Source organism: Odocoileus virginianus, chromosome 32 (genome assembly GCF_023699985.2).
Source record: "Odocoileus virginianus isolate 20LAN1187 ecotype Illinois chromosome 32, Ovbor_1.2, whole genome shotgun sequence".
NCBI classification, from domain to species: domain Eukaryota; kingdom Metazoa; phylum Chordata; class Mammalia; order Artiodactyla; family Cervidae; genus Odocoileus; species Odocoileus virginianus.
The window spans coordinates 40,521,099-40,546,530 of NC_069705.1; the positions used below are offsets into that span (position 1 = coordinate 40,521,099).

At 53.0% G+C, this 25,432-nt stretch overlaps 1 protein-coding gene across 1 annotated transcript in view; it reads right to left on the bottom strand.

Moving 5' to 3' along the window:
• Positions 1 to 25,432, bottom strand: part of MYOM2 (myomesin 2) — a 64,934-nt gene that overhangs the window by 20,427 nt on the left and 19,075 nt on the right. Inside the window, exons 10-22 of the mRNA XM_070460177.1 lie at positions 24,321 to 24,482; positions 19,446 to 19,587; positions 19,072 to 19,151; positions 17,489 to 17,689; positions 16,854 to 16,907; positions 11,834 to 11,961; positions 8,898 to 9,081; positions 7,985 to 8,159; positions 7,493 to 7,614; positions 5,639 to 5,826; positions 2,397 to 2,523; positions 1,123 to 1,301; positions 273 to 387 (exon numbers count right to left, since the gene is read on the bottom strand). Coding sequence (XP_070316278.1) covers positions 273 to 387; positions 1,123 to 1,301; positions 2,397 to 2,523; positions 5,639 to 5,826; positions 7,493 to 7,614; positions 7,985 to 8,159; positions 8,898 to 9,081; positions 11,834 to 11,961; positions 16,854 to 16,907; positions 17,489 to 17,689; positions 19,072 to 19,151; positions 19,446 to 19,587; positions 24,321 to 24,482 — 1,857 coding nt within the window. The remainder of the gene's footprint in view (positions 1 to 272; positions 388 to 1,122; positions 1,302 to 2,396; positions 2,524 to 5,638; positions 5,827 to 7,492; positions 7,615 to 7,984; positions 8,160 to 8,897; positions 9,082 to 11,833; positions 11,962 to 16,853; positions 16,908 to 17,488; positions 17,690 to 19,071; positions 19,152 to 19,445; positions 19,588 to 24,320; positions 24,483 to 25,432) is intronic.

Sequence of the window (25,432 nt, forward strand, 5' to 3'; positions counted from 1 at the left end):
AAACTCAGCCATAACCTAAAACACCACCACCACTGCTTGCCTGCTGTTCTGCCGCTGCCAGTAAAGACACCCACCCCCTCGGGATGACCTCACGCGCCCCTCTCCGCCTGGGGTGTCGGGGCATGTGGCATGTCTCTGAAGACACCCTTTAGCACATGAATCAACCCACCTCCTTCCACGACAGTCCCGCCATCCACCCGCCCGCTTGTCCCCTCCTCCAGGTCGCCCCACCGGAGGCCCGGCCTGTTGCCGGCTGAGCAGGCGAGTCTCACCTGGCCTGGCCTCCACCAGCACGGGCTCCGACGTGTCCGAGGGCCTCCCCACCCCACTGGCGTTCACTGCCCGCACGCGGAACACGTAGGTCTTTCCATGGTGAAGGTCACACACCTTGAGAGATGAAAGCAGAGTCACATGCGAACTGATAAACGAAGATGACTTCATCCTTCATCACATTTTATTACGAACATGCTTTCTTTTTACAACTATCGTGTTCTTCCTGGTCAACCAGCCACGCAGAGGAGGTCAGGGGATCAGGAGGGGAGACGAGATCCAGGGGCAGGGCCTCGGGTCTGAGCCACCGACCTGACCCTCATCGATAACCAGACCCGTCACCGCTGACCAGGCACCACTGACTCATCACCGCTGACCTGACCCATCCCTGCTAACCCATCACCACTGACCTGACCCCAGTGACTAGTGAACTGCAGGAGCTAGAAATAGAAACATTTGGAGAATACACTCTTCAGAAGTGTTCGCACCATGCATATGTGTGTGTTTATCAGATAGACGTCCGTCAGCAGTCACATGAATTGAGTAAATAAAACACAGAGTTGGTGTGAAAAGATGTGATTCCAGTCATCACTGTGGAAGGCACATCCATGCAGCCAGGCCCATGACGTCTCAGCACCGTCGGGGGTGGCCGGGTGGCGGGAAGGAGAGGAAACTGGCCCTGTGCAGACGGTCCGCACACGCAGTGGCTGCCCAGGTCCGCAGAGGGCAGGCAGTGCCGAACCCCCGGCAAGCAGGAGGGGTTCCCGACCACACGCTCTGGCCCCTGGGCACCTCAGACTAGACCCCGATGAAGCCGCTCCCCGGAAGACAGGCCTGAGGGGCCTGCGTCACCTTCAAGTAGCGATGCGGTGTGGTGGCCTCGTTGACAGTGAGCCATTCTCCAGAGTCCTCCTCTTTGTAGTCCACGAAGTAGCCAGAGATGGGACTGCTGCCCGAGTACACCGGGGGTTTCCAGAGCAGCACCAGGGACGTGTCCCGGACCTCACAGAACGTCAGGTCGTAGGCAGGGCCTGAAAACGCACGGATGCCCAAGTCCCCATGCCCGCCCAGGCCCGCAGGCCCGTCTCACAGAGAGAAAGGCGTGCAGGACGGTACCCACCCACCTCTGCCCTGACACCCGAGCATCACAGGACTCACCCGGGGGACCAGGCACCTGCTCCACCACCAGGGGACCCCTCCCACTGCGACAGCACCACTGGGGTGCAGCTGACTCCCCAGGTCCAGAGGAGCTCTGAGCAGCGAAAGGGGGGGCCAGAGCACCACCCTGACTAATCACTCTACACCCCCAAAGCCTCGGGGAACTTCCACAGCTTTCTCTTCCACTGAGTTTTCTAAGGGGCAAAGATTAATATCACTAAAACAATTCCCCTCCCTCCCTGCCCAAAAAAGAAGGGAAAAAGCAATACAGTCTGGTCCAAAAATTGAAAATTTTGTGCCTCAGAATTTCTGATATTTTAGGCTTCAACTTTGGGTTTATTGTTTTATGTTGTTTGGTTTTGTTCAAAATATGAGCATATTAATCATTTCATTAGGGACCCTGATGGACCGGATACCCTGATGGGTCCTGAGGGGCTGGATCAGTTTCTCTGGATGTGCCCAGTCCTTGCAAATTTGTGAAAACACATCTGTGCATGTGGAGCCCTGAGTAAATGCAGATCTTTGACATTGAGGCCTTTCAGAACCAGAGACCCCAGGCTCCTGGGTGCTCTGGGAGGGGGTCCTGCACAAACACACAGCCAGAGGCGTCCAGCTGCCCCACACTGGTCCCGGCTCCCGCCCCACTCCCAGGAGCTGGCCTCACCCCACCCCTGGAGCAGATCTGCCCCAGACCAGCCTCCGGCCTCAGTGTCTCTGACTCAGGGGAGCTGGGCTCATTCTGCAGTGGGGGTGGGTGGCCCCCCACCTCACACGCCCCCTTGTCACTGCCCGGACACAGGGAAGGCCACCTGCCACTCAGCCCTGGCCCGCGGGGGCAGTGGTGTCAGAACCTGTGAGGGGGACTGAGCACCTGCTGGCTGGGAGGGCTGCCCCACAGAAGGCCCCTCCTCTGGGCTGCCCCGTGTGTGCACGCGCTATCCCTGGGTGTCCAGGAGATGCCCCCTTACCTGGTTCCGGCATCGTCCAGGCCTCACACTTGAACAGCTCGCTGGGGTCCGATGGCTGCCCGATCCCCGCCATGTTGGCGGCGGCAATTTTGAATTCATAGAGCGAGCCTTCGGTCAAGCCCTCCACCTATCCAGAGGATGTCTACATTAACAGTGAGCCCACAGATACAGAAGACAAACTTTCTGTCACCAAAGGGGAAAGGAAGGAGTATGTCAGGAGACTGGGATCAACGTCTGACATACACACCCCTGTGTGTAAGGACCTCCCAGTCAGCACAGGGACTCTGCCACGCGTTCTGTGGCAGAATGGAAAATAATAAACTCACACGCATGTGTGTGCATAGCTGAATCACTGTGCTCTGCACCTGAAGCTGACACAACAGTGCAAATCGGCTCAATTTCTAATTATTAAGCGAAACAAAGCTGCATTACAACCCACAGTGCATCAGGGGAAGCAGGCATTTCTGGCCGATCAAGAGGCCGGTCAGTGAGTCCAGCCCACCTGCCACGGGGCCATCCCCACTCTCCCTCTCACACGGTTGCCTTGTGCACTCCATACGCCCTCCCTCGGGGATGACGTGATGACCTGGTAGGGAAATCAGGACCACAGGACTACAGGACGGACTACAGGACGGCCTACAGAATGACCTACAGGACTACAGGATGACCTACGGGACTACAGGATGACCTACAGGACTACAGGATGACCTACAGGACTACAGGATGGCCTAGGGGACTACAGGATGACCTACAGGATCTACAGGATGACCTACAGGATCTACAGGACGACCTACAGGATGACCTACAGGACCTACAGGATGACCTACAGGATGACCTACAGGATGACCTACAGGATGACCTACAGGACTACAGGATGACCTACAGGATCTACAGGATGACCTACAGGATGACCTACAGGACTACAAGACGGCCTACAGGATGACCTACAGGACTACAGGACGGCCTACAGGATGACCTACAGGACCTACAGGATGACCTACAGGATGACCTACAGGACTACAGGATGACCTACAGGATGACCTACAGGACTACAGGATGACCTACAGGACTACAGGACGACCTACAGGACTACAGGACGACCTACAGGATGACCTACAGGACCTACAGGATGACCTACAGGATGACCTACAGGACTACAGGATGACCTACGGGACTACAGGATGGCCTACGGGACTACAGGATGACCTACAGGATCTACAGGATGACCTACAGGACCTACAGGACGACCTACAGGATGACCTACAGGATGACCTACAGGATGACCTACAGGACTACAGGATGACCTACAGGATGACCTACAGGATCTACAGGATGACCTACAGGATGACCTACAGGACTACAGGACGGCCTACAGGTTGACCTACAGGACTACAGGACGGCCTACAGGATGACCTACAGGACCTACAGGATGACCTACAGGATGACCTATAGGACTACAGGATGACCTACAGGATGACCTACAGGATGACCTACAGGACTACAGGACGACCTATAGGATGACCTACAGGACCTACAGGATGACCTACAGGATGACCTACAGGACTACAGGATGACCTACAGGATGACCTACAGGATGACCTACAGGACTACAGGATGACCTACAGGATGACCTACAGGATCTACAGGATGACCTACAGGACTACAGGACGACCTACAGGATGACCTACAGGATGACCTACAGGACTACAGGATGACCTACAGGATGACCTACAGGATGACCTACAGGACTACAGGATGACCTACAGGATGACCTACAGGATCTACAGGATGACCTACAGGATGACCTACAGGACTACAGGACGACCTACAGGATGACCTACAGGATCTACAGGACAACCTACAGGATGACCTATAGGACCTACAGGATGACCTACAGGATGACCTACAGGACTACAGGATGACCTACAGGACTACATGACGATCTACAGGACAACCTACAGGATGACCTACAGGACTACAGGATGACCTACAGGATGACCTACAGGATGACCTACAAGACTACAGGATGACCTACAGGATGACCTACAGGACTACAGGATGACCTACAGGATGACCTATAGGACTACAGGACAACCTATAGGACAGCCTACAGGATGACCTACAGGATGACCTACAGGACAGCCTACAGGTTGACCTACAGGACTACAGGATGGCCTACAGGTTGACCTACAGGACTACAGGACGATCTACAGGATGACCTACAGGACTACAGGATGACCTACAGGACCTACAGGATGACCTACAGGATGACCTACAGGACCTACAGGACTACAGGATGACCTACAGGATCTACAGGATGACCTATAGGATGACCTACAGGACTACATGACGATCTACAGGACCTATAGGACAACCTACAGGACTACAGGACTACAGGAACATCTACAGGACCACCTACAGGACTACAGGACCACCTACAGGACCTACAAGACTACAGGATGACCTACAGGATGATCTACAGGACTACAGGATGACCTACAGGACCTACAGGACCACCTACAAGACCTACAGGATGACCTAGAGGACGACCTACAGGATGACCTAGAGTACAACCTACAGGACTAAAGGACTACAGGACAAGCCGATATGGAGATCAGGACTCAGACAAGAGCCACAAGGGGCCAGTGGCAGAGCACGCTGGGGGCAGGGCACACGGCCATGTCGCCTGGCAACGGTGAACGATCATCACCCGGGACCCTGGTAGGCCAATGGCCCCTTGCTTATTTCTCTCCGAGAAACCCTGAGTGGCGGCTCACAGGGAGGCACTCCGGGAGCAAGAGCAGTGACCGAGGGCTTGCCTGGGACTTGACTCTGGGGCTTTCTTGCCCTAAGTCCTCATGGCCCCAGTTCCCTGCACCCGGACACAATGTGCACCTGAGCAAGTGACTCGCTGAGGGGCCTGGGAGACGGGGTCGCACAGGCCCAACAGCGCCGTTCTCCACCGCCTCCGCCCTTCCCACCCCGAGGATGGAGCCTCTTGCCTCCAGCGCCCCTACCAGCCCACCAGCCCCGGGAAACAGCCCACCACCTCGCTCTCCTCCTCCCTGCTTCTCAGAAGAAGGTGCTCCCTAAAGGCCTCAGGTCTCACGCTGAACTGTTTTCATTCATCTTTGCTTCCGCATCAAATTCTCTAATGTCACTGAACTCTGAGATAGCTGATGGGGGACTGCGCCCCCAGGGAGAAGTCCCAGGCGAGAGGAACTGAACCCGCGGGCACCCACCGTCAGGATCCTCTCTTTGAGTGGCGAGGAGTTGACCTCATGCCAGTTTTTGTGGTGAGCCTCCCGCTTGTCGATGTAGTACCCGAGGATGGGGGAGCCGCCGCTGAACTTGGGCACCTTCCAACCCAGGATCATGGAGTGGCCATCACAGTTCAGGAGGGTGATCCCGTAAGGATGGGAAGGGACGGCTGCAGGAAACACAGGGGGAAAGTTGCCTGGGTCCCAGCGCCTCATCCCGAACCCCCCTCCATGGCCACCTCTCCGCCACGGGTGGCACCCCAGCCCCGTGCCCTCCTCCCTCCTGTCCTGCCTCCCTGCCCCATCTCTGCTGCTTCTTTTAAAGAGAATGGTTTTATAAAGGGCTTCCCAGAGGAAACTTGTGGTAAAGAACCCACCGTCCATGCAGGAGGCTTAAGAAATATGGGTAAGAGCCTCTCATGCATGTTCACTGGAATCTCTAAACACACCTTCAATACATACACAGGTCTTCCAATATTTCAATAATACAAGGGCCAAGAAAGAATTATTTCAGTCTGGCCTGGACATGTGAAGTCCAGACTCTCCCTGGTCCTCTAAGGAAAAGATTGAGAGAGCAGCTTTTTCGTTATGCCTGTGAAGGACTGCCAAGCCTCCCGTGGCCAGTGATGGCCAGTACCCTTAGGCCAGTGAGTCTTAACTTCCTACATGGTTACAGAAACTTCAGACTAGTTCATTTCCCTTTTGACCACCGTGTTTGGAAACGGACCATCTTTTCCCACCAGGTTGGCAAGGATGTCGCTGCCTCTGCTTGACTCTGAAGACCCCATGGCACCCCCTCCACTGATATCCAAACACCCCCCCAATGATACCCAAACACCCAAACACTGATACCCAAACACTGTGCCCGGGAATGAGTTACCCCTATTATGGAACTAAAACACAAATGACTGCTTTTCCTTTCGTAGGAATGACTTGAAGAGGCAAGTGATAATGTTTGAAAGTCCCTCCTGAGAAAAACTGATAGATTAAGACAATGACCATAAAATAAAAGGAGCATTAATGTTTCATTATATTGCCCACCTAAGTATTATCAGATTTGACATTCCTTGGAAACTCCAGTAAGGTTATTTACTGTTAGAAGAGAGATCATAATTTCTGAAGATGTTTTTAGATTTAGATGGAAACAGAAATAAAGAGCAAAATGTGTCTCTCTGAAGTAAAAATAATATCAATACTCTGATTCAAAATGTGTATAAGAGATGATCTTATTTCAAAATGTTCATGGGTACTTTTAAGCCTTGAGTTCCACTTTATATGAAATAATTATAAACAATTATAAAATGCAGAGCTGCACAGATCAAGTTTCCTAGGGCACAATGCTACAAGCTAAGACCCAAATTGTTCAATGTGATCAATATAATAATTTCTAAAGATCACCATTTATGAACAAAGCCATAAAGTTACATAAACATTTGAAATTTTCTGGAATGAGTAAGTTCCTTGAACTAAGAATAGCTGAAAAGACCACTGATGTTCTATTTTAGCATCTTATTTTGAAAAGAAACAGTCACACCCTACAGCATGCATTTTAATGTGGGCATGTGTGCTTGGAAACCAATGTGACCTCTAATAGTATTTCCTATTTTTAATGCATATTATCATTTCCCCCCTCACACTGGCATTTGCAAGACAAGTAGCCAGTTGATGAGAAGGTGCCATATAACTGCATGTTCTCTGTTCAACAATTCACATCCACTCTTCCTCTCTGGTAATGTTCCAAACAGCATCATAAAAGTTGATTCCTGCAGAAGTTAAGACGTAAGTTAATTCCTGGAGAACCGGGAGCTGGTGCAGAGCCGCCCGAGAAGGACTTACTGAGGGCGGCCTGGACTTTGATGACGTCCGACTCCTGCGAGTTCTCACTCGTGCCGACAGCATTAACAGCCTTAACGCGGAAGATGTACTGCTCGCCAGTGGTGAGGCCATGCACCACGAACCTGGAAAACATGAATCAGGGGCGTGACGACCAGGGCCAGCCCTGTTCCCTTCTGCAACAGACACAGAAATCGCCTTGAACACACCAGAAACATAGTCACTGGGACTGAAAGGAAGTTTACTCTTTTGAGTGTCTCAGGAACACCTAACATCCATCCATTCTCATCTGCAGTTGTAGTTCACTACTTCCTGTGACCACTGGTGGGTCCCAGATTGAGGGCTGGAGGAAGCTGGACTCTGACGGGGGCCCAGAGTGGATGCCTGCATCCTGGACGCCTCAGCATCCCCCCGGCCCGAGCCGAGGGCCCTGGTCCCGGGCTGGGCCTCTCCCGTCTCACTCGGGGGCAGGGTTGGGGGTGCGGGCGGCCGCACCTGTTGTAGCCGATGGGCTTGTGGTTGCAGGGCTCCCAGACATTGGAGCCGGCCACGGAGCAGTCCACGTAGTAGCCCAGCAGATCTTCCTCGTGCTTCGGCCGGTCCCACTGCACCACCACCGAGGTTCTGGTGTTCCGGGACGCAAGGACACGGCCAGGCGCCGAGGGCACCACTGCAGAGACAGGCATGCAGGCCCAGAGGCATCAGGGTCTCGGGGCCAGGCTGGAGGCCCACAGCCCCCTCGTCTGCAGGGCCAGGGGCTTTGGTGAGGTTTGGACAACGAGGACAGCGCAGGGAAGGGGGCCCAGGAGGCACCAGGCAGTCCTCACGCTCTGTCCCGAAGTGCCAGCCTGGCTCCCCAAGAAAGAATCCCCATCACAGAGTCTCCCAGCCCCACCGGCCCTGGCCCAGAACCTCCAGGGTGCTCCTCCACTGACTCACGTGCTTTCTTAACTGGGGTGTAAAGTTAGCCATTCAAGAAAACCAGGACACATTTCCAGCAGATTGGAGAGACTCAGCAAGGGCTCAAATCAAACAATGATGCAACCTTGGACCTCTCCCCTGGTGCAAGTCAGAACCCCTCTAACCCAGACTTGACATCTTCAGAGACAGAACTTCAAGCCACGCGGACAAGAACCTTGGTGCATGTAGGGTTGTGTTGTTGTTTTAAGTAGACACTGCTTTAAAATATTTCTAACCCATCTATTGGCTCCATAAAAAGAAGATGGAACTTGGGAGAAATGTTGATCAAATCAAGGCAGAGAGATCGTCAGCTCGTGTACAGTGGAATTTTAAGACAACTTGAATTTTAACCCACAGGTGACGTCAATGTCTTTGTCAACATTCGCTGTTCTGTGCGATGTTGCCCAGGGCCCGTCTCGCACACGGGTCACGTGCAGGGACTACTCACCAATGGTGTCCTGGGCCTGGATGGGGGCAGTGATTTCCGACGGGTCGCTCAGGCCGTGCTTGTTTGCTGACAACACTCGGAACACGTACGGCTTCCCCTCGGCGAGGTCGAAGACGGCGTACCTGGGGGACCTCACGGCCATCTGGGCATTCACCCGCTGCCAGCTGCCGCTCCCCACCATGGACTGAGAAGACAAGGGCTGCGCTGGGAGCCACGCTCCCTGAACCCGCATCCCAGGGGGTGCTCGGCTCCCAGATTACACGGCGGGAGACCATAGCCAACGGCTCCTCGGAGTCCATCAACACCCCTATTCTGAATTTTAGGAAAAGGAAGCCAATTTGGAGAAGAGGGTGAGAAATTACCCAAAGCTGGATATGTTACCAATGAAAAATTTTATGTGAAAGCCAATGAATGATGGAAAACTTCAGGGAATCAATACACAGGCTGCAGCTCTAGGCAAGGTGAAGTGAACTGTAAACAGAGCTAATTGAGGAGTAGATGCAGAAAATTCCATCATAACTTCTCACATGTCAGTTTAAAATTTTCACTGTTTCCCAGCTACTATAGTAGTCACAAAGTGACACCTCCCTAAATAATGCAAAATGACACATATTTATTAAATGTAGCCACTTCAGTCATTGTATAAAGACCTTCACTGGGGTGAGAGAAAGTGTATCATTTTGTTAAATGTAATACAGCATGCCAACCATATCTACAATATGTGTGCATATGTGTGCATGTATGTGCTAAGTCACTTCAGTAGCGTCTGGCTCTCTGCCACTCCATGGATTGTAGCCCACCAGGCTCCTCTGTCCATGGGATTCTCCAGGCAAGAATACTGCAGTGGGTTGCCATGCCCTCCTTCAGAGGATCTTCCTGACCCAGGAATTGAACCTGAGTCTCTTATGTCTCCTGCATTGGCAGGCAAATTCCACTAGTGCCACCTGGGAAGTCCATATCTATGGGCTCGATATATCAAGATACAAATACCCATAGAGAAAAGGACTAAACATGTGCCGTGTTAATAATGACTATTTTACATGATCAAATTATTGGTGATTTTCATTTTGTCCTATATAACATCTATGTATTTTCCAAATTTTTTATAGTGTTTTTAATTTTTATCACTGATAATTACTTTTTTTTTCATTTATTTTTATTAGTTGGAGGCTAATTACTTTACAATATGGTAGTGGTTTTTGACATGAATCAGCCATGGATTTACATGTGTTCCCCATCCTGATCCCCCCTCCCACCTCCCTCCCCATCCCATCCCTCTGGGTCATCCTAGTGCACCAGCCCTGAGCACTTGTCTAATGCATCCAACCTGGGCTGGTGATCTGTTTCACCCTTGATAGTATACTTGTTTCAATGCTATTCTCTGACAACATCCCACCCTTGCCTTCTCCCACAGAGTCCAAAAGTCTGTTCTGTACATCTGTGTTTCTTTTTCTGTTTTACATATAGGGTTATCGTTACCATCTTTTTAAATTCCATATATATGTGTTAGTATACTGTATTGGTCTTTATCTTTCTGGCTTACTTCACTCTGTATGATGGGCTCCAGTTTCATCCATCTCATTAGAACTGATTCAAATTAATTCTTTTTAATGGCTGAGTAATATTCCATTGTGTATATATACCATAGCTTCCTTATCCATTCGTCTGCTGATGGGCATCTAGGTTGCTTCCATGTCCTGGCTATTATAAACAGTGATGCGATGAATGATAATTACTTTAAAAACCAGGATTGCATGCCTAATGTAAATTTCCACCCCTCTGGAGATGTGCCTTCCTTTCCAAAAAGAACATTATATGACACATAAACTATATTTCAGTTTAATATAATTTAAAATCTTTTAAGATTTTTAATTGAAAAATTAAAACTTGACCTTTCCATCTCTGGATAAGTAGATAAGGAAATATCCCTGAAGAGGGGGAGAGAAAACAGGTTTCCTCCTCTGCCAGCCCTTCCTCTGGGGTTTTCATGAGGCAAGAACTAGAAGTTAGACTCAGAAGAAAGAGGTTAACACGACTCTGCAACACAGGAAAGTCTTGCAGATAAGTGGGGAAAGCTGAGGGTCGTTACACCTTCTGGAGCCTGAAAACTGTTCATATTCACTCTGCTTTGCTTCACCTTGTAGTACTTCACGTCATCACTGGGTGAGACGTTTACTCATGTAAGTGGTATAGACTCTACGTGTATGTTGCGTGTACTGGCTTGTGTGTTATATTGTAACATAATGTCAGTATCATGAAACCACGGTTACAGGGTTCACGTGGCTACACAGGGTTTTTCAACAGCCCACGACCCAGTCACAGGTCAGTGATCTGCACAAGCAGGTCACAACCTGCATTTTAGTGAGATCGGCCAACCAAAGCAGGAGGGAGGGCACGGGGCGTGCAGTGAGGACGTGTGCTTGGAGTTTGGGTGGGGGTGTACATTTATTGTGTACACACTCTTTCTTTGCATGTGTCCAGACCTAAAAGCAGCGACTCTGTGTAATCATTCACCACCGAAGCATGAACTGCTCAATGCGATCGCCGCCACCGAGTCGTTACTCTGCTTATGAGCAAGTTGAGAGCAGGGCCGCTGTCCCCCATGTCCCGGATCCTCAGAACCGGGGCCTAGGATGCTCCAGCAGGAAGCACACTGCAGGCTCCCCCAGCACAGGCCCTCATGTGTGGCGGGGACCCGGGGGGCCACCTGGCCCGAACGAAGGCCGCACAGCCCAAGCCCGCCATGTTCCCGAGGCCACGTCCACTGCAGCACTGCTCAGGCATTGCTGCTCAGCCACTGCCTGCAGCTTCATGATGGAAAACCGCATGGAGTCTCTGAGATGACATCCGAAAGCCGCCCACCCCGAGAACACACAACCCAGAGCCTGGGCAGACCCGACAGACTCGCTGCTCCTGGAAACCCGGCCGGCGCGTACCTTCTCAATGAAGTACATCAGCGGCTCCTTGCCCCGGGGCTCGGGGGGGTCCCAGCTGAGGACCACGTATGTCCTGCTGGTTTCTGAGGCGTGCACGTTGGTGGGAGGTCCCGGGATCTGGACTTCGCCTGGAGGAGGAGGCAACACCGTGAGCGCTGGCCAAAGCCGGTCCCCCGCTCCCCCGGCCCATCCTGGAGCAGGTCCCTCCGCTGCTTCACAGGCCCTGCAGGACTCGAGTGTCAGTGTCAGCCTTTGCTCCACTTCTATTTTGGGAAAGTCAGTAAATGGCAAGAACTGTTTTTCCAGAGCCAAAGTGTAATGGACGGGTGATCATCCAAGTACTTTTGTTCCCAGTATAACTGGGAGCTGTTCCCAGTTCATAAGAACAGAATCTAATCCCAAGCTCATCCAGAATTTCAGCTGGACATGGGAGGAGGAGGGTTCACCCAGAAAAAACAGGGCATGCGTGTTTGCTAAGTCGCTCAGTCAAGTCCAACTCTTTGCAAGCCATGGACTGCAGCCCACCAAGTTCCTCTGTCCATGGAATTCTCCAGGCAAGAAGACTGGGGTGGGTTGCCACGCCCTCCTCCAGGGGATCTTCCCAACCCAGGGATCAAACCTATGTCTCTTATGTCTCCTGCATTGGCAGACAGGTTCTTTACCACTAGCCCCACCTGAGAAGCCTAAGAAATAGGGCATTTAACCAGACATGCAGCTCTAACTGGGTGGGGAGTCTGTGCAGAGAAGGTATGCGCAACCGTGCCCTACAGCAGGCAGTGGAGCCCTCTCTGCTGTCTTCCTTGCACGACGCCCTCAAAGCACTGAGACTATACATCAACTAGCGAAGCATGTGGTTTTCCCCCACCTCCCCGGGTAGGTCTGGCCCACAACACAGGCACTGCCTTCCAGGTCTGTATACTTGACATTTCCACGTGACATCCATTAGCAAGCAGCCATAACAGAACGTTGCATCAGAGCAGCCCGCTTCCTCTGTTCTGCCACATGTCTCTCTCTAATAAAACGTTAGGTGTCGGCAGTGTTATGTTTGGACATGAGAGCTTCTCGTAAGGAGTGGAGGTTCTCCAGACACACAGTCCCAGTCATTGCGATACAAAATATTACGAGCTTCTGATTAGATTAGCACATGATTAAAAAGGTTCAGACATCCCCGGGGACGTCTCGGGCCCTGCTCAGTATCCAGTTGCTCCCTCCAGACTCTGCTGCCGGTGAGGAGTTGCCCGGCTGCAGGGAAACAGCACACACAAGCCTGGGTTTGTTTCATCAAGAGCCCTGAGACCCAGCTCATCACATTTTACAGGCCACAGGGGCGCCGAGGCACAGCCTGGTCTTACCTGGCAGCATCTGGCAAGTGGATTGGATTTCAGATGGAGCCAGAGTGTGTCCAGAAAGATGTTGAGTGTGCAGGCAGAGCAGGGCCCCTGGGGCCCACCTGCCGCATCCGCACCCAGGGAGAGTCAGACAGAGTTAGGGCTCGGATCACCCAAACCCAGCAACGTAGCCACGCTTCCAAAACTGAGTCCCGGCTCGTCTCAGAGGCACTGGACAACACAGGGACAAACTGCAGGACGGACGGAAGCCACGCAGATGACACCACAGGGGGAGCATGGGAGATAGTGCAGACTGGACTCTCCCACATGGTCGACCCAGGGGCCTCGGTGCGTTTAGACTTGTATGTAACGTCTAGGCACAGAGGAAAGTGGAGTGACAAGCATTCGATCTGATCCCAGGCAAGAGGGAAGAAGCCTCCCTGTCAGCAGGGAATCCCCAATCGGGCAGCACACTTTGTCATCCAGACACCTGGCACCAGCCTGAGCCCCTGAGACCAGCAGGTGCCCCCAGCCCAGGCAGAGGAGGAGGGGTCCCTACATGGTCCGGCGAGCCAAGGGGGGACCACGGACAGAAGCTGAGGTCTGTTACTGACCCTCCGACCATGGAGAGGCGCCTCAGAGAGAGAGAAGCAGATGAAGGCAAAAAAGAAGAGAAGGATGTGCTCGCGGTGGTGATGGTGGTGAGCACGGCCCGCAGCCCCGCCTCAGCACCACGGCCTGTTCCAGGGGCTGTTCTGAGGAGCCACGTGAGCACCGGTGAAAGCAGACATGCGACGTGCAAAGGTGGCCCAGGAAGGAACACAGGAAAACGCAGCGCCTTCCTGGGATCACACAGCCCACCAGGGGCCCAGCCTGGGTCTCCTGACTCCAATTCTGGCTTTCTGTTCTGTAGTCCTAAGGAAGCCCCAGCCTCCACAGCCAGCCCAGGAGGCTCTCAGCTAAGTCAGTGAAACATAAAGTTTACTTGGAAGTCTTAGAACACCCAAAAAGACAGGATTCAGGAATGAACGACTGTAAATGAGTCTGCAGCATCAGAGCAAAGGATGAGCTCAGTGTGTTGGCTACAGATGACCTGGTCCAGGGCAGTGGACCAGGTCCAGGACGTTTAGCAGAACAGAAACCATCTCATTATTTCTGCAAGAGCCTCTTCTCGTCTTTCTAAGAATGAAGTATCTATTCTTCCAGGGAACCACTCAAGAAAGGTTGCAAGAGCTAGATGATATTAAGAGAAGAGCACAGATATTAATTTAAATGTTTGCAGGAAGACACTAACCAACATTAAAATGATTAGAAAAAAATTAGAAAAACAAAAAAACATAAAAAATACCCTGAACTAACAGAAAAGCATTTTGTTAGCCAACAAAAATAACATTTCTTTCTCATTAAAACAAATGGTATTTCCCAGCACTTTTCTAGTTAAAGCTATGCCAAGGAAGTTCAGCTTAGATGGAGAAAAGAGATACAGGTAGGAAAGGAAGAAGTTCCTCATAGCCCATTTTGAACCCAGAAATGGTTTCCTTGAAAACATCGTGGCGTTTCTCTCGCTAAAGACTTTTATAGATTGGAAGAGGTATCCGTTGTTTAAAACAAGAAAGGTAAGCAAGTGAACTCTCCAATCCCTGTGTGAGTGCACAAGTCTTTGTTTCGCACCTGGTTTGTTCTAGACCATGGACACTGCCTGTGCCCCACACGCAAAGCCTCACATAACAGCTGAGGCCCGCGAGGCTGACTCCAGGCCACATCAACGCCCAACTCCAGCGATTCTGAGGGTCTGAGCCTCAGCCCTTTACAACCAGCTGGTATGAAACCCTGCCTTCTTACAAGGAAACAGGAGGCAAGACACGAAAGGTGTTTTCTGTGACTTTAGAAGACCTAGAAAGAAGACCTACTGTGTCTGTAAGACACACTCCCATGGAATCGGTTGGAAAAGCAAGTCTTTGGAAATGGGTTATCTCTTCGTTTGGTGCTTAGTGAATCACTGGCTGTTTCAACCCCAGAACATACATATCTATGTTTCAAGAGGTACATATTCTGCCCAGAGGGGCACATTCCTGCCTTGGAAAGTGTGTCAGGAAATATTACTTCACACACACACACACACACACACACACGCTTTTCACAGTGACCTTTATACAGTGCTGAATATCCTGGATATTCAGCATCTATGTAGCAACCTATATGGGGTTTCCCTGGTGGCTCAGCTGGTAAAGAATCTGCCTGCAATGCAGGAGACCTGGGTTGGATCCCTGGATTGGGAAGATCCCCTGGAGAAGAGAAAGACTACCCACTCCAGTATTCTAGCCTGGAGAATTCCATGGACTATACGGTCCATGGAATCACAAAGAGCTGGACACGACTGAGCAAGTTTCACTTTCACTTTACGTAACAACTTACACCCCTTCATTTTAGGTAATTTTTACCTTATCTGAACTCTGATGTGTCCGCTCAGGGTAACTAAGATCACTGCTCTCCTCACTGATAACTTTAGGAGAAAAAGAGCCTCTTTTTCCTCTTTCAGGTCAAAAACGCATATTTTGTACAGTCTGGTGTCCTACGAAACATCTGCTCTAACATCATCAGGGTCATTTTCATTCATTCAAACACCCATGTCTTCATCAGTTGTCTGGTGGTGGTGCTTTATTGCTAAGCCGTGTCCGACTCTTTGCGACCCCACTGGCAGGCAGATTCTTTACCGCTGAGCCACCAGGGAAACCCCTCTCAGCTGTACAGGGGGTCATTATGTCAGCATCGCCTAAATTATTTTCTTTTGTTATTTTTTTATTAGGCTTCCTTCTCAGTTTCTGCGTTTTTCTGGAAGCAGAGGTTTTAATGGAGACGTTAATGTTACCATGGAATTAACCAAAATTCGTCAAGGAGTTCCTCTGAAAGACATGTGTTCGTTTTGAGACACTAAAGGAAAATCTTTATGGGGTAGAAGATACAATGTTTAGGGGGCAGATTGAGCAGCAAATATGAAAATCAACCTCTGACTTTCTGACTCTGCAGCTCTCCAGGGAAAGAACCCGGGCTATTTTTAAAAAGAGCTCAGAAGTACATCTCCCTGGACAGAAGCTCCAAATTAAGCTAGTTTTTCACATTTAAATTTTCATTCATTGTCCTCTGTGGACTATAATCATAATTCCAATCAAAATCTTTGGATCCCAGGTTAATGATGCAGGATTCTCCTCCTCAGTGAATCGATCTTCCTACAGCAGGGACGAACATCCCGGAAAAGTGTTCAGAAAAGCCAGTATACAAAAGGAAATGCAAACTTTCAAATCACAGGGATGTTATTTGATGGGAAAACTAGTCCCTCTTAGTTACAATGCTAGAAATAAAATCTGTGCTTTAAAAGAAAAAAATAGAATACTGTTCATGCATGTAGTCCTGGGTAAAGGACTGCCTCCTTGGCCAGGAATCAGGGCTTGGGCTGGGCTGGTCACCACTCCATGGCCCCTGCAGACGCTGGAATGACCCACATGAAGCCAGGACTCCGCTGACCTCCTCTCTCAGCCCTGCCCTCTGCCTGCCCATCTTCCTGATTCAATGACCTTAAGCTGGGCCCAAAGGCTTCATTTTTACGTGTGAAGAGCATACCCTCTTCTCTCTAATCACAGCCCTAGACCCCTCGGGCAAAAACAGCAAGAAGGAAGTGGTGCCAAGCGCCTCACCTTCAAGGTCCTCCTCGTAGATCACGATGTCTTTCTCTCCCTCCAAGTGGACGGCTGCAGAGAGAAAGGTCGGTGCTGAATCTGAATCCAGAAAGCCTCTGCATTACGATGGCAGCATCTGCACTAGGCTGAGGGGGTCTGAGTTGGCGTTTTGGAAGCGGGCTTAAGGAGAGCCAGTGTTTCTCAGTCCTTTGTACTGGATTCAAGAGACCCCACAGCTCGGGACAGCGCAGCGACCGCTTCAAACATCATTAAGGAGATTCGTTAAGGACACAATCCTGCTGAGCAATCTGAGTCGCATGAAATTAAAATTCAGAAAGAGAGGGGCTTGGCGTCAACGCCTTCCATCTCTCATTATGCACTGAAGTGGCAGAACCAGTGGCCGAAGTCTAATTCTGAACCAGTTTGGCTGATCTCAGTGAAGAGCCTTAGGATGATGAACCTTCCTTTCAAGGTGTAAACATGGGTCTGGTGTCCACACCCCTCACGTGACCTCGAGGGTTTTCCGGGGCCTGTGGGCCACAGTCGTGCCATGCTCAGCCCTGAGGATTCTCTCAAGGCTCAGAGCCAAGTTGGGGGAAAGAGAAAGAACAAGCCACACAAACCTGCCGGACGTTGAACTCCAAAGGACCTACCTTGTAACCTTCTGAGGTCCAGAGGGTCCAGGGCAGCCACGGCCTCAGAGACTCTGGAAGGCCGGCTGATCCCTGCGCTGTTGACGGCACGCACGCGGAATACGTAAGACCTCCCCTCAAAGAGTCCAGTCACGGGGTATTTACAGATCTTCACGGGGGCATCATTGCACTGTACCCAGCTGTCAGTTCCCACCTTCACATCTTCAGATTACAAAAGAGAGCAGAGAGTAAAACTGCATCAGTCTAGTACATGTATGCAGGAGATCAAACCCGTAAATGCTAAAGGAAATCAACCCTGAATATTCATGGGAAGGACTGATGCTGAAGCTGAAGCTCCAATCCTTTGGCCACCTGATGTGAAGAGTCGATTCACTGGAAAAGACCTTGATGCTGGGAAACATTGAGGGCAAGAGGAGAAGGGGACGACAGAGGATGAGATGGTTGGGTGGCATCACTGACCCAACCGACATTAGCTTGAACAAACTTAGGGAGATAGTGAAGAACAGGGAAGCCTGGTGTTCTGGAGTTCATGGGGTCGAAGAGTGTCAGACATGACTTGGCAATTGAGCAACAACAGGATACATTACACACACATATAGAACAATTACAACGGGAGGGCATCTCCCAATCTGTTTCGGTTTCTGTACTTAATTCAACGCAAACCCTGAATAATACAAGTCTGACCCTAGCATAGCAAATTATCACCCTGATGGTGCATGTTTTACCTAAACACATAGCTTTGTTGGATGCTGCTGCTGCTGCTGCTAAGTCGCTTCAGTCGTGTCTGACTCTGTGTGACCCCAAAGACAGCAGTCCACCAGGCTCCCCCGTCCCTGGGATTCTCCAGGCAAGAACACTGGAGTGGGTTGCCATGTCCTTCTCCAATGAGGAAAGTGAACAGTGAAAGTGAAGTCGCTCAGTCGTGTCTGCCTCTTCGAAACCCCATGGCTTGACTAACTAGTGAAAATCTCTTTTGCTATAGGGTGTGTATTATATAGATAAAAGACCTGGAATGCCTGTATTCATTTTGCTTTCATGTAGAAAACCAGTCAAAGGATGGAACCAATACATAAGGACCAAGACATACATGTTGGATGAGGAAGTGAATTTAACCAATTTTAAACAAACAAACAAACAAAAAAAGCTGCTTGTTCTTTGCTGAAATAACTCCCTTATGCTAATGCATTTTACATATACAAAACCCTAAATTCCTACCCAGAGCCATCCTCTTATAACCAAATAGCTTATACCCTTCTCTCTTACTTCTGAATTCATGATCTTTGACGTAATTCCATCCACTGATGAGAATGGATGATAAATTGCATTTCCAGTAAATTTGCAGCTCCCCTTGGTCTCCCTCCCAGGATTGGAGTTCCTTTCCAGGTGAACGAAAAGGAAAGAGTTCAAACTCCTTCCAGATCAGAGATGACCTACCATCACGTTATCACTCAAAGACAAATCCCAATATTGTGTGCATTAGAACATCAACATTTTCTACTTGGAAACAAGAAGAAAATACTAGTTAACCAAGAAGAAGATGGACTTTTGGTGTGAATGAGCTGGTGTCCTCGTCTACATGTCACCGTGCCGGGCTCTAGCCCCATAGAGAGGGACAGGGCTGAGCAGGAACATCTCACTGGACCCACAGTGTCCCCAGCTGGACCTGAGCAGAGCCCAAGGCGGCCTCAAGCGGCCTGGAGCGGGCTGGAATTCGCCATTAGTGTTGGTCAGGCACACGGAGCCCGGTCAGCACACACAGGAATCAAGGGCTCACAAGGCCCTGCCAAGGAGCTGATGTTTTCCAACCACCCAGCCAGGAGCCATAAACAACCACATCATGAAGCCACCTACACCCCGCAGAAGGCATCCCAAGCTTCAGATGAGAAAGACACCTGCGCCCGTTGTCCAGGAGACTCGCCTCGGGCACGTTCCAGCCCCGGAGGAGCAGGACACTCACCGGTCGATGAAGTAGCCGATGACCGGGCTCTCCTTGGTCGTGTTGGGGGGCTTCCAGCTCACGATGACGTAGTCCCGGTTCGCATCATGGCAATGCACGTCCATAGGCGCTCCCGGGGCCCCGGTGACCAGGGGGTCAGCATCTGAGGGGGGAGGACAGTGAGCAGGGGTCAGCATCTGGGGGGGAGGGGAGAGGACAGGGACCAGGGGTCAGCATCTGGGGGGGAGGGGAGAGGACAGTGAGCAGGGGTCAGCATCTTGGGGGGCGGGGAGAGGACAGGGACCCGGGGTCAGCATCTGGGGTGAGGGGAGAGGACAGGGACCAGGGGTCAGTGTCTGGGGGTGAGGGGAGAGGACAGGGACCAGGGGTCAGCATCTGGGGGGAGGGGAGAGGACAGGGACCAGGGGTCAGCATCTGGGGGGGAGGGGAGAGGACAGTGAGCAGGGGTCAGCATCTGAGGGGGGAGGACAGTGAGCAGGGGTCAGCATCTGGGGGGAGGGGAGAGGACAGGGACCAGGGGTCAGTGTCTGGGAGTGAGGGGAGAGGACAGTGACCAGAGGTCAGTATTTGGGGGGAGGGGAGAGGACAGTGAGCAGGGGTCAGCATCTGAGGGGGGAGGACAGGGACCAGGGGTCAGCGTCTGGGGGGGAGGGGGGAGGACAGGGACCAGGGGTCAGCATCTGGGTGGAGGGGAGAGGACAGGGACCAGGGGTCAGCGTCTGGGGGGGAGGGGAGAGGACAGTGACCAGGGGTCAGTGTCTGGGGGGAGGGGAGAGGACAGTGACCAGAGGTCAGTATTTGGGGGGAGGGGAGAGGACAGTGAGCAGGGCTCAGCATCTGAGGGGGGAGGACAGTGAGCAGGGGTCAGCAGCTGGGGGAGGGGAGAGGACAGGGACCAGGGGTCAGCATCTGGGGGAGGGGAGAGGACAGGGACCAGGGGTCAGCGTCTGGGGGGAGGGGAGAGGACAGTGACCAGGGGTCAGCATCTGGGTGGAGGGGAGAGGACAGGGACCAGGGGTCAGCATCTGGGGGGAGGGGAGAGGACAGGGACCAGGGTCAGCATCTGGGTGGAGGGGAGAGGACAGGGACCAGGGGTCAGCGTCTGGGGGGGAGGGGAGAGGACAGGGACCAGGGGTCAGCGTCTGGGGGGGAGGGGAGAGGACAGGGACCAGGGGTCAGCGTCTGGGGGGAGGGGAGAGGACAGGGACCAGGGGTCAGCATCTGGGTGGAGGGGAGAGGACAGGGACCAGGGGTCAGCGTCTGGGGGGGAGGGGAGAGGACAGTGAGCAGGGGTCAGTGTCTGGGGGGAGGGGAGAGGACAGTGACCAGAGGTCAGTATTTGGGGGGAGGGGAGAGGACAGTGAGCAGGGGTCAGCATCTGAGGGGGGAGGACAGGGACCAGGGGTCAGCGTCTGGGGGGGAGGGGAGAGGACAGGGACCAGGGGTCAGAGTCTGGGGGGGAGGGGAGAGGACAGGGACCAGGGGTCAGCGTCTGGGGGGAGGGGAGAGGACAGGGACCAGGGGTCAGCGTCTGGGGGAGGGGAGAGGACAGGGACCAGGGGTCAGCATCTGAGGGGGGAGGACAGTGAGCAGTGGTCCGCATCTTGGGGGGAGGGGAGAGGACAGGGACCAGGGGTCAGCATCTCGGGGGAGGGGAGAGGACAGGGACCAGGGGTCAGCGTCTGGGGGGAGGGGAGAGGACAGGGGCCAGGGGTCAGCGTCTGGGGGAGGGGAGAGGACAGTGAGCAGGGGTCAGCATCTGGGGGGGAGGGGAGAGGACAGGGACCAGGGGTCAGCGTCTGGGGGGAGGGGAGAGGACAGGGACCAGGGGTCAGCGTCTGGGGGGAGGGGAGAGGACAGGGACCAGGGGTCAGCGTCTGGGGGGGAGGGGAGAGGACAGTGAGCAGGGGTCAGCATCTGGGGGGAGGGGAGAGGACAGGGACCAGGGGTCAGCGTCTGGGGGGGAGGGGAGAGGACAGTGAGCAGGGGTCAGCATCTGGGGGGAGGGGAGAGGACAGGGACCAGGGGTCAGCGTCTGGGGGGGAGGGGGGAGGACAGTGAGCAGGGGTCAGCATCTTGGGGGGCGGGGAGAGGACAGGGACCAGGGGTCAGCATCTGGGGAGAGGGGAGAGGACAGTGAGCAGGGGTCAGCGTCGGGGGGGGAGGGGAGAGGACAGGGACCAGGGGTCAGCATCTGGGGGGAGGGGAGAGGACAGGGACCAGGGGTCAGCGTCTGGGGGGAGGGGAGAGGACAGTGAGCAGGGGTCAGCATCTTGGGGGGAGGGGAGAGGACAGGGACCAGGGGTCAGCATCTGGGGAGAGGGGAGAGGACAGGGACCAGGGGTCAGCATCTGGGGGGAGGGGAGAGGACAGGGACCAGGGGTCAGCATCTGGGGGAGAGGGGAGAGGACAGGGACCAGGGGTCAGCATCTGGGGGGAGGGGAGAGGACAGGGACCAGGGGTCAGCATCTGGGGGGAGGGGAGAGGACAGGGACCAGGGGTCAGCATCTGGGGAGAGGGGAGAGGACAGGGACCAGGGGTCAGCATCTGGGGGGAGGGGAGAGGACAGGGACCAGGGGTCAGCATCTGGGGGGAGGGGAGAGGACAGTGAGCAGGGGTCAGCATCTGGGGGGGGAAGACAGTGAGCAGGGGTCAGCATCTGGGGGGAGAGGAGAGGACAGGGACCAGGGGTCAGCATCTGGGGGGAGGGGGAGAGGAACGTGGCCGGGGCCTGGGGGCAGCTGAGGCACTGACAGCCCCTCAAACCCAGAGTCCCCCCGGCTCGCTCCGTTCCCCAGCTTAACCCTGACACCCAGATGACTCGACTGTGACAGGCTGGTAACCAGAGAGATGCCCGTATGTGTGACTGTCAAACACAAAACGTTCTGTCCTCTATCACACATTCAGTCTATGAGTTTCCATAACTGACTCCAAAGTTGAAGTTCACCTTCTCCTGATGGCTGGTTGTCACATAACGTCAGGTCATCAAAAACTGACCGATGAAATATTACTATTATCAGGAGGCCTTTTGAACACTGGAGACACGGCACCTTGGACACCCATGTGTTTCAGAGTCCTCAGAAGGTCTGAAGACTTACATTTTTTCCTGCAAGTTGTGACCACATTTGAGTCTGTACTCATGTGTCCCTTCCTCCGTCGTTTATGACCACAGTGCAGTTGCATTTGTTTCCAAATGTTAATTACAGCAGCTCTGAAGGCCAACAGAGCTGCTTAGAAGTGTTAATACACTGAGCATTTAATCTCCTGGTGTGGAGTGTGTATTCACTTGGGACCTGTGGCCACTGGACCTCCTAACAGTGTTAGGTGTATACGATTTCTTGTTCTGTCTCCTCAGCACATTGAAACCTAAGGATTTCTTGACACTAAGCCAAGTATTCTTTCTCACATTCAAAATCCTCAGAGAGTAGTCAGAACAGTTAACCACCCCCAGCCCTGCCCCCACCATATGTTCATTGTTTACTTCCTGTTGGCGGTGCTGCACAAGCTAGAAATTGCAGCTCCATTGTATGTATTGCACTTCGATGAGGCGAAACATCTTGCTGGAAGGTCTGCCCAGAGAATGGAAGGGACATTTTGATGCCATCCTCATAAAAATGGCAACACTCTGTGGAAGTGTCTGAAACCCCAGCCTCGCGGTCTTGAGGGGGTGGGGAGGATGGGTGTCTGTACTTGTTTTGCCTTTTTTTTTAAGCTAAAATATTCTCTGACGGTACAGCCCTTCCTTCATGCATGGATCTAACTGATCTGGTTTGGAAACATAATGACAGGGGAAGGTTACTCCAGGCACACAGAACCGGGAGCCCGAGTGGGCATGAAGGTGCAGGAGACACAAGCCCAGGACAAGGTGGGGGGCTGAGCCACGGTGAGGCGGGCGGGCTAGGACAGTGGCCACCGGCCACCCAGAATAGACCGTGCTGGTGTCCTAGGTGAGGGCAGTCAGCTGTGCCTTGGCCAGGTGGGGTCTCTGTGCCTGAGGTCCCTGCACGCCCAGAGGCCATGCAGGCTGAGCGCTCGGCTGGGGGAGCGAGGCCCCCAACACAGCACAGGGGACCCTCCCCAGCTCGGACACCCTCCCTGCAGAAGGGCCCAGGCCTCTGCCTGCCGCACAAAACAGAAGAATATTCCTTACAAAACTGTTACGAAATTTAGATTACATATGGTATATGAATATATGTGTGTACATATATATTAATACATATATATACACTTGTATGTATACATATATATGTACATTATATATGTATAATTATATCCATTTTATATATTCCTTTATCCATTTTACATGTAAAATGTATATGAAATATGTATGTATGACCTATACTTCATGCACACATGAATGGGTACCTATAAGCCTAAAAGGATAGGCACGTGTATGTGATGCATAAATGCATACGTCACACTTGGGTCTAAAGGTAAACGCTCTTTCATATACAGCCTCGCCCATCGTGCCTGCGATGTCCTGAGCTCTGTCCCCGCGTCCACACCTGGGTGGGTGAGGCCTCCCGCGAGCTGCTGTGAGGATGGAATGAGACAGCACGGGTGTGTCCTGTGTGAACACTCCGGGTGCGGCTGCCCTGTGACCGTCTTGTGCACTCACACGTGCTGAGGTTGGTTCCTCCTGCCCCCAGCCTCTGATGTCACGGGCCTCAGGGGTGGCAGAGGGGAGGGAGGGAGGTGCCTGGAACCGGCCTCGCCCCCCCGGCCCGGCGTGGCCCCTGAACCGCAGGTGCTCACCCCGGGACTCATCCCCCGGGTTCCAGCGGCTCGTCCGCGCCCAGGCAGCGAGCCCTGCCTCCGCCCCAGCCCCACGCACACGGTGTCACGGTGCTCCCCGCCCCCAGGGAGCCTGCGCACCTCGGACAAACAGGAAGGCGCTGTGGTCGGTGATCCCCCCCCTGGACACGATCCTCAGGGTGTAGAGCCCCTCGTCGTCCTTGTTGAGGTGGCTGAAGGACAGCGAGGCCTGGCCTTCCCCGAAGAACATCTTGGTCCACTTGGACTCCTTCAGCAGCACGTCTGCAAGACGGGCAAGGAGACGGGCCTCAGGGACACGCAGGGCCCAGGAGCGCGCGGAGGACGGCGCGTAGCGGGGGGCGGCGCATAGCGGAGGACAGCGCGCAGCGGGGGATGGCGCGCAGCGGGGGACGGCGCACGCGGCAGGACGTGCGGAGGGCAGCGCGCATGGGGCCCGGCCCAGGGCAGAGTAGAGGGTCGCTCGCGGCGTGTGGAGGGCGGGAGGGTCCCACACGGCCCTGCTGAGCCTTGGAAACGCACCACGAGGCCCCCACAGTGTTCCTTACACAGTAATAATAACGTGCCAAGAAACTACAACCTAAAGGGAACAGAACTAAAAGGGCAAATTTCGGGAGAAGAAATGTAAATAATAAAAAAAAATAATAATCGACACTGGGCGTCAAGGAGACACAGGATAAAATAATGAGAAATTATCTATTATTTTTCACCTGCTGACTCGGTAACGTCCTCAACCAGAAAGTGCAGAGACGGCCTGCCTGCTCTGCCCTAATGGACCAAGACTGTGACACCACGTGGTCTGGGGATCCCGGCACCGGGAACACCTTCTAGCATCCAGGCCAACACCCTCTGGAAATATCAGGAGACCCCTCCTCACGTCCCTGTCAGTTCTCTCCAGAAAGGGTAAATTAGAACCTTAGGACTTACATGAGACCTTAAATCCTAACTCAGAACTACAAAGCATAGATTAATCTCCTCTGCGACCACAAAGCATCTCTCTCCCCGCCCCTCGCCCTCCTGGGCCGTGAAGATAAAGACACACTGTCCTTTTCCAACCAAGATCCCAACTGTCAACTCCCTCAAACCTAAAGCACCCTCGCAGTGGCTGCAAGGTCAGCAGCAGTTCCCCGCATCCCCCAGAGCCGCCCCCTCTGTCAGCAGCTTCTTTTCCATCGAGCTCTCCGTCATCACCGCAGACCTGGTTTCCTGGCTAC